At 47.4% G+C, this 9,047-nt stretch overlaps 1 protein-coding gene across 3 annotated transcripts in view; it reads left to right on the top strand.

The window, feature by feature from the left end:
- Nucleotides 1-9,047, top strand: part of LOC129553125 (liprin-alpha-1-like) — a 39,587-nt gene that overhangs the window by 7,699 nt on the left and 22,841 nt on the right. For all 3 annotated transcript variants that reach the window (XM_088827778.1, XM_088827776.1, XM_088827777.1), the window contains exons 2-6: nt 489-590; nt 1,060-1,224; nt 2,336-2,557; nt 4,467-4,613; nt 8,568-8,699. In XM_088827778.1, the coding sequence (XP_088683904.1) occupies nt 489-590; nt 1,060-1,224; nt 2,336-2,557; nt 4,467-4,613; nt 8,568-8,699 (768 nt within the window). The remainder of the gene's footprint in view (nt 1-488; nt 591-1,059; nt 1,225-2,335; nt 2,558-4,466; nt 4,614-8,567; nt 8,700-9,047) is intronic.

Raw genomic sequence — 9,047 nt, 5'->3', positions numbered from 1 at the left:
TAACCAGTTCATTGAATGACTGTGTGACTTCAGTGGAGTCAAGCTAACAGGTGGCCTTGGGGTGCCATCAGCCTTTTTCCCAGAGGAACACTCCAAAGCCTGGTGTCCTTGTAGACCTTACCTTTCTTCTTCACTCTCCCCAGTGGTTCTAGGTCACTTGTCTGTGTGTCGTTTAAGAGTCTCTTCATCCACTTTGTTGTTAGGTTTGTGTTTAGGAGCGTTTCTCAGACGTCCCTGGGTCTTGAGAAGGCAGGCTTGGATTCTGGGTTCTCTCTTGCCGCGTGCCGGCCAGGTCGTGGTGGAGGCTGACGGCCGGGCTGAGTTGCGGTGGCGTGTGTGGTCTTGGGGTCGGCAGACCCCCTCTTCTGTGGGGGTACAGGGAGATCCTTTGTGTGGAGCCTGGAGAGACTTGACAGGGTCAGTCTTCATTGTCTCGCTCTCTTTTTAACTTGTGTTTGCATTTAGTGACTCATTTAATTGTTTTCTAGAAGTCTCCAGCTTCTAACGAGGAGGTAAATGTATACAAGAAGCAGCTCCTGGAAAGGGAAGAAGAACTCGCCGAGCTCAGAGCCGAAAGAAACAACACCAGGGTCAGTAGGGGGATTCTCACGTGTTGACATTTGCCCCGCGGGGGTCACCACTGGGCTCCGTGTTAGTGACTTTAAACTCTGTCTGATTTTAAAGTCATTTTTCACATCTTCCCACTGAGCAGACTGGGGTGGATCAGTTCGGGGTTCTCATACCTTGCTTCAAATTTATGATGAGAGCTAATGTAATTTTAGTACATTCGAGGGGGAGTTCTCTTCACTTACATTTTTGTCCACGCTACACTTTTTGTGGGATCTTAGTTCCCCGACCAGGGATTAAAACCCATGACCCTGCAGAAGTGTGGAGTCTTAACTACCGGGCCACGTGGGAGGTCCACTCTAACTCTAGACAGAACTGGCAGGATTCCGATGTGCCTTAGCATGGTTTCGGCTTTAGAGTGAGGCTGAGAGGAGTTACCGACCCTGGATGCAAGCGTGAGGTTGAAGGTGCTCCTTTGGCCCCACCCTGCAGCTGCTGCTGGAGCACCTGGAGTTCCTGGTTTCCCAGAACATGCTGTCCCTCCAGATGATGGCGGGCAAGCAGCAGGAGCAGCCCCCAGCCAGCATGACCAGCGAGGTGGAGGTGCTCAGGGCGCTGAAATTTCTTTTTGACCACCACAAGGCCCTGGATGAGAAGGTACCAGCCACCCAAACCTCCTGGATTTGTACACTTGCTGCCTTGTTAGGTGGATGATGCATGTATTTATGTAACTAGTTGACTTTTGAGCTTCTTGAATTCTTGTAAATACATTTTCTCTGTAAGAAGTCAGAGTTTTATGTGGCTCAGGCATGTCCGTATCTTTGTGACCCTGTGGACTATAGCCCACCACGCTCCTCTCTTCATGGGGCTTCCCAGGCAAGAATACTGGAGTGGGTGGCCATCTTCTACTCTAGGGGATCTTCGCGACCCAGGGATTGAACCTGCCCTCTTGCATTGGCAGGCAGATTCTTTACCATTGAGCCACCTGGGAAGCCCCCAGTTAAAAAGTATTAGTTGGCATAAATGTCTCAAGATTTATTATATTCTGTGTATCAATTTGCAGTTAAAAACTGGGTACTAGAATTAATTTAGGATAACATTTTGTTCTCTCAAACTTAGAATTTAAAGCTGTTAACAAGCAGATTTTCTTGATGTTAAGATCAGTGAGAGCCATTAAAGATACTCTGTTACAGTAGCCATGTATTAGGGTGAGCATAGAATGAGGAGTGCACTAACGTGTATACACACATCAACACACAGTGACTCGACCCCTTTTATTTGAGTTGAGAGAGCGATTATGTATAGCACACGAAAGGTGTCGTTTGTTAGAAGAAGAATTAGGTGCTACACATAAAGAGGTAAGGTTGATCACTCATCGTGTAATTTCAGTTAAGGGTTTGTCATTTGTATCCTTTCATTTTAAAAAACTATGAAGGCTGTAGTGGTGGGCATCACATGCCATTTATCTTTCTGATTGAGGACCCACCCACCTGGGGTATTTTAAGGACTAGCAAACTAGACTTGTGGCTCAGAGCTGCAGGATCTCTTAAGCACCCCTTTGTCCAGGAGAAGACAAAATCTGACTCTAATCACCCGGTTCTAATCGGGATGGACAGCATCACCAACGCACCATGTAGGTCTGAGCAGCCGTGAGGGTCCTGTGAACTCCCAGAGTGCAGAAGGCGGTTTTGACCTCACCGATTTCCCAGAAGTGCTGTGTTCCCTCCCTCCCAAAACAAGGCTCTCTAAGGCTTCCTTTCCCCCTTAGAGATCATCCGACGGCTCTCTAAGCCACGAGCAAAACCTGGCTACGATGAGCAAGCTCCAGGAAGTCATAGACAAGCAGTTGCGGGAGCAGAGCCAGATGGAAGAGCACCTGGCAGCCCTCTCTGCCCACATGAGAGAGCTGGAGGAGGACCTGGACACGGCCAGGAGAAAACTCCTCAAGTCCAAGGAAGTGAACAGGAAACTGGAGCGGGATGTCCGCAAAGTGAGTGACGGCGGCCGTGTCTGTTGCCCTGAGGTGGTTGTGGGTCCCTTGTTCTCCCGGTGATCTCAGCCTCGGGATGGCTGCGCGAGTAAGAGCAGAGCTCTGGCGAGACACGACAGGCTGTCTCCCTGCCTCTGTGTCGAGGTCTCGGGGGTAGAAGAGGCCTGATCCAGGCGGTCCGTTGGCAGTGGACCAACATGAGGGTAGCCCTTGCGCTGTGCTGCACCCTGGGTGTGGACTCCTGATTTCTACAAGTTCTAGGGGCCCAGTGTGTTCCTTTGAAAACATTCATGTATCCATTCATTCATTTCGTAGCATGTAGTTGCTTTCCACTGCTGGGTCAATTTCTGCTGTGCAGCAAACTGAATCAGTCATGTATATGTGTATATATATATCTACATATATCCCTGTTGTTTAGATTTCCTACCCATTTCCTTCACCACAGAGCACTGAGGAGCCTTCCCTGTGCTGTACACTAGGTCCTTACTCGCTGTTGACTTGATGCGTAGTATCAGCAGTGTATGTATGCCAGTCCCAGTCGCCCAGTTCATCCCCCACACCTGCCTGTCGAATGTATTCCTGACAATGCTGAGATTTCCTTCTGATTCGCTCAGGCGAGTCTGGTGACGTGTGTGGAGGCCGTTCTCTCGGAGAGATGGGAGCATGCTGTGTGGGCTCTGCCGAGGCAGCTTGCCTGGCCGTCTTCTCTGGTTTGCTGAGGTTCCGCTCCTTGACAGGGATGTGTGACGGTGATCCCGGCGGTCAGACCAGTCGAGTGGCGTTTGCTCACCCTCAGGTCCTCAGGCCCGAGCTGTGTAACCGTGTAGACTCCTGATGTTTCTGGTGGTCGTGTCTGCGGGTGTCATGATTTATGAGAAACTACCTAACGGTCCCTGTGAAAACAGAAGTGTGCTGGGGGTTCAGGCCTCCTGCTGTGAGCCTCACCTCTCCTCTGTACGCAGACAGACAGCGCCCACCCTGCCCCACCCCTCCCCCGTGACACCGTCTCAGACAGAGCCCCTCCAGCATGTGTTCCAGCAGGTGTACTTGTTTAGTAGCTTGGTGTGAGGAATTCTGTGTGAGAACTCAAAACAGAAATATTTGCACGTTTGTATAACCTTTTCATACTACTCTTTGGCAACAGGAGGAGATTAGGTGGCAGAGTTTAATACGCTGAGAATTCTGGAAAAAGCGTTTTTAAGACCTTTCACTTTTAATATTAGGACTTGGCCCACATTGGTTACTTAGTGACCGCGGAGGGACCCGAAATGGATTTTGAGCTGGCAGACAGGAGTCACACCAGCAGCAAGTTCTGGTCCTGGTTTGAGCATTTCATACATGTGGTTTAACTCTGCTTGAGAAGGCTGCTTCCAGTTGTGTTACACTTTGACTTCTGTTTCCACTCGTTAATAGTCTTACTTTAATTTTGAGGAAATTGCATGAGATTTTTCCAACTTTTACCTGAGGAAACGAGCCTCAGAGCTCCCTCTTGGGTCTGTTGTAGGTCCCTCCCTGTTCTGGGTCAAGTCCGCCTGTATGGTGTAGCAGACAGAGGTCCTGACTTCATGCCAGATACCTTCCCTCCTGGAATTCTTGCAATAACAGGGTAGTTTAGTATACTTTTTGTTTGCTGTTTGGATTTATTATATAGCAAAGAAGCTTGGTAAACCGAGTGGCCAGACAGAACATTCAGACAGATGGCTGCCCATCGTGGCACATGTGACCTTTGAGGTAGGTGCGTTTTTGCTCACGTCCGAGAAAACTGCCACGTCTAGGAGTTTAATTTTGAGGACGCTAACTTTATGTTTGACTTGAAACTTAGGATTTAGTCCAGTTTTGTTACTCTTAAGCGTATCGGTGTGTTCCATGATAACGGCTTACCTTTTCTCCTCTGCAATGCCCGGTGTAGGCCATGGCCCAGATGGAGGACACGGTAAAGAGAATCACTACCCTAGAGAAACGCTCCCTCACTGCACAGCGCGAAGCTGCCTATGTACATGACTTCAATGATAAACTTGAAAATGAAATCGTAAATGAGGATTCTATGCATCGACAGGTAATGGCCTTTACTGAACTGTGTCTGACTTTTATAGTATTGCATTACTGAGGAGGGAAGGTAAAGAAAGACCTTTTCATGTGACTCCCATGTTGAAAATCAAGTCCCCGTGTAAAGTTCTTACGACCCTAAAACATTGCGTTCAAAAGTGTGGATGTCCATCATGGTAAATCAGCTGTACTGGAAGGAAATACATTTTTTAAAAATTGGGGGTGACTGCAACTTCCAGGTTTGAATTATTCGGGACTTGGTTTAACCATTTTGTGAAATTCCTCTCCTGACTCCCTTGTTTTACTTGAGCGTGACTCTGTTGGCTTGTTAGCGTTTTTACTGAAAGAGCAGAGAGCAGCAGGGAACTTCAGGGCAGCGGGCTGCCTGTTGAGAACTGGGTCACTGTGACAAGAGGCAGGGTTAGAGCTCCGGTCTGGTTAGGGATTGTCCTTCCTGTGGTTTGGTGAGCCTTACTCGCTCCTGTTCCCGTGTGGTCTCAGATAATCAGGACTTAACCAGGAAAACCAAATCTGGCTTCTCTCAAACAAAGTGAGTCGGGCCGGTGTGTGCCAAAGTGTATCATTGGCCCCACCACAAAAATAAAGCACTAGAAAGTCATTGAAATGTATGAGGTGGAACGCATTCAGTTCAGTTCAGTTGCTCAGTCGTGTCCGACTCTTTGCGACCCCATGAATCACAGCACGCCAGGCCTCCCTGTCCATCACCAACTCCCGGAGTTCACTCAAACTCATGTCCATCGAGTCGGTGATGCCATCCAGCCATCTCATTCTCTGTCGTCCCCGTCTCCTCCCACCCCCAATCCCTCCCAGCATCAGACTCTTTTCCAGTGAGTCAGCTCGTCGCATGAGGTGGCCAAAGTATTGAAGTTTCAGCTTTAGCATCAGTCCTTCCAATGAACACCCAGGACTGATCTCCTTTAGAATGGACTGGTTGGATCTCCTTGCAGTCCAAGGGACTCTCAAGAGTCTTCTCCAGCACCACAGTTCAAAAGCATCCATTCTTCGGTGCTCAGCTTTCTTCACAGTCCAACTCTCACATCCATACATGACCACGGGAAAAACCATAGCCTTGACTAGACGGACCTTGGTTGGCAAAGTAATGTCTCTGCTTTTTAATGTGCTGTCTAGGTTGGTCATAACTTTCCTTCCAAGGAATAAGCATCTTTTAATTTCCTGGCTGCAATCAGCATCTGCAGTGATTTTGGAGCCCCCAAAAATAAAGTCTGACACTGTCTCCACTGTTTCCCCATCTATTTCCCATGAAGTGATGGGACCAGATGCCATGATCTTCGTTTTCTGAATGTTGAACTTCTTTTCACTCTCCTCTTTCACTTTCATCAAGAGGCCTTTGAGTTCCTCTTCACTTTCTGCCATAAGGGTGGTGTCATCTGCATATCTGAGGTTATTGATATTTCTCCCGGCTATCTTGATTCCAGCTTGTGCTTCTCCCAGCCCAGCGTTCCTCATGATGTACTCTGCATATAAGTTAAATAAGCAGGGTGACAATATACAGCCTTGACGTACTCCTTTTCATATTTGGAACCAGTCTGTTGTTCCATGTCCAGTTCTAACTGTTGCTTCCTGACCTGCATACAGGTTTCTCAAGAGGCAGGTCAGGTGGTCTGGGATTCCCATCTCTTTCAGAATTTTCCACAGTTTATTGTGATCCACACAGTCAAAGGCTTTGGCATTGGCCCCACCACAAAAATAAAGCACTAGAAAGTCATTGAAATGTATGAGGTGGAACGCATTACGATATACAAAATAGTGGCTGCCAAAGGCAGATCAGAAAATACTACGTACCATATGCTCTTGTTTTCTGAGGGTTTTAAAGCCTCACGTGTCAGTACTGTCCCCAGCATGCCTGTCTTCTTGGGCCTGGACTACAGAACCTCAAACGTGGGCTCCCAGGGGGCAGTGGTTCTGACTCCCATGGTGAGACCCACGGTGAGGCGCCCTCCCCGCTTAGGCAGAGAGCTCAATGTCTCCCGATCAGGGGTGCACTTCCTTACTTGCAGAACAGCTGCTTAGAGGCTGTTGAGCTCGGGATGCTGTTTATGACTAAGCCAGTTCAAAGTAAACTTTTGTTTTGCTTTAAAAATATTTGAATGCCGATGCCTTACTGTGGAAGCTGTGAGAGGTTTTGTTTCCTTGGGCTCAAAAATCACAGAAGACGGTGACTACAGCCATGAGATTTAAAAATGCTTGCTCCTTGGAAAGCTATGACAAACCTAGACAGCATATTGAGAAGTAGAGATATCACTTTGCGACAAAGGTCCATATAGTCAAAGCTATCGTTTTTCCAGTAGTTACGTATGGGTGTGAGAATTGGACCATAAAGAAGGCTGAGCACTGAAGAATTGATGCTTTCGAACTGTGTTGCTGGAGACGACTTTGTTTTAACAGAAAATAACCTGTTTTTTAATTTTTTAAGGTGGAAAATTTCAAACATGCACAAAAGTGGTATAATCATATACCACTTCTATAATATAGTATAATAAATACCCATGACCCAGCAATTAGCCTCAGCAATTTCTAACACAGGGCCAGTCTCAAATAGATCATTCTTTTATCTTCTCTCCAGTTTTTTTTATACAGTAGGTCCTAAAACAGCTTTTTAAACCAGGAGGTTGATGCTCATTTTATAAAACACAGACTTGCCAACTTTGTTATTGCCTTTAAAAATTGCTTGAGGTAATTATTTGCAGTTTTTTAATATGAATTTTCATATTGGCAAAGACCCTGATGCTGGGAAAGATTGAAGGCAGGAAGAGAGTGGGTGACAGAGGATGAGACTCAATGGACATGAGTTTGAGCAAGTTCTGGGAGTTGGTGATGGACAAGGGAAGCCTGGCATGCTGCAGTCCATGGGGATGCACAGTCAGACATGACTGAGCAAGTGAACTGAACTGAATATGAATTATCATTGGGAGAAAAGCTATGACCAACCTAGACAGCATATTAAAAAGCAGAGACATTACTTTGCAGCTATGGTTTTTCCAGTAGTCATGTATGGATGTGAGAGTTGGACCGTAAAGAAGGCTGAGCACCAAAGAATCAATGCTTTTGAACTGAGGTGTTGGAGAAGACTCTTGAGAGTCCCCTGGACTGCAAGGAGATCAAACCGATCAATCCTAAAGGAAATCAGTCCTGAATATGCATTGGAAGGACTGATGCTGAGGCTGAAGGTTCAATACCTTGGCCACCTGATGCGAAGAACTGACAGATTGGAAAAGACCCTGGTGCTAGGAAAGATCGAAGGCAGGAAGAGAAGGTGCGACAGAGGACGAGACGGTTGGATGGCATCACTGACCCGATGGACGTGAGTTTGAGCAACTTCTGGGAGATAGTGAAGGACAGCCTGGCATGCTGCAGTCCTTGGGGTCACAAAGAGTCAGACACGACTGAACAACAGCAATCATTACAGAGAATTTAAGTGATGTTGCATGTAAAGAAAAATATGTGAACATCTATCTCCACTGGCTTTTTTCCCAAAATGAATTTTCTCACCTTTTACTTTATAAATTGAATTCATTTTACCCCCTAAACCAGACTCAAGCTTCTGTTTATATACTGGGAATTTCCTCTACCAACGTGTGTGTAAGCTGATCCCCTTTAAAGTCTGCTTGTTTCTGAGTGTAAATCTGCTTGCTCTCCGAGCTCCTCTGACAGGTAATGGCTGGTGACATTAAGGACCCCCAGGTGCTCAGCCAAAGAGAAGCGTTGGGAGTGACTTTTGACAGGTGAAGTCTCTGCCTCCCTCTGCACCTGTCCGTCTGCTCTGGTGATGCTCAAGAGCCCACCAGAGGTGGCCGTGGGAGGGGACCGCCTCGAGAACCAGGGCACAGGCTGCTCACGTCACGGCTCCCCGGTGCTTTTAAAAGAAGGAAGTTTATGAGTTTATGCTCTTGAAGTTTATGAGTTTTTGTTTTTCCTGTTTTAGGCAAGGCAGGGAGAAGACGTGAAGGAAGAACACAATAAACCCTTATCAGATACCGGGGATAAGCCTGTGTCCGAATCAGATGAGAGGCTTCAGCTTCATCTGAAGGAGAGAATGGCTGCTCTGGAGGATAAGGTGAGCCAGCCCCAGGGCCCCTTTACAAAGAGGCACATCTGGCGGGGCCTATCCCGGCCTGGTCTGTGTGTGGGGAAAAGCTCCAGGACAGGAGTTGGAAAACTGTTCCCAAGAGGGCCTCAGAGTGAATGTCTTTACTGGTTACGAATAATTGAGTAGCAGCATTTCATGCTAGTCAATAAGCGTGACAGCATCCACAGGCAGTGTGTAAAGGAACAGACGTAGATGTGTGCCCGCAACCCTTACAGAAAGCATCAGTGAGCCGGATCCCCCGATGGCCCCAGTGTTAGCAGCCGCCGTGCTCGAACTTTGTTCTCGGTCCACCCTCACCCCTTCGTTTCTTTCTTA

This window comes from Moschus berezovskii, chromosome 18, assembly GCF_049115385.1.
Source record: "Moschus berezovskii isolate FMDL1 chromosome 18, NW_MosBer_1.0, whole genome shotgun sequence".
NCBI classification, from domain to species: Eukaryota; Metazoa; Chordata; class Mammalia; order Artiodactyla; family Moschidae; genus Moschus; species Moschus berezovskii.
The sequence above is the reverse complement of the archived record's forward strand: the minus strand, read 5'-3'. Positions and strand labels throughout refer to the sequence as shown.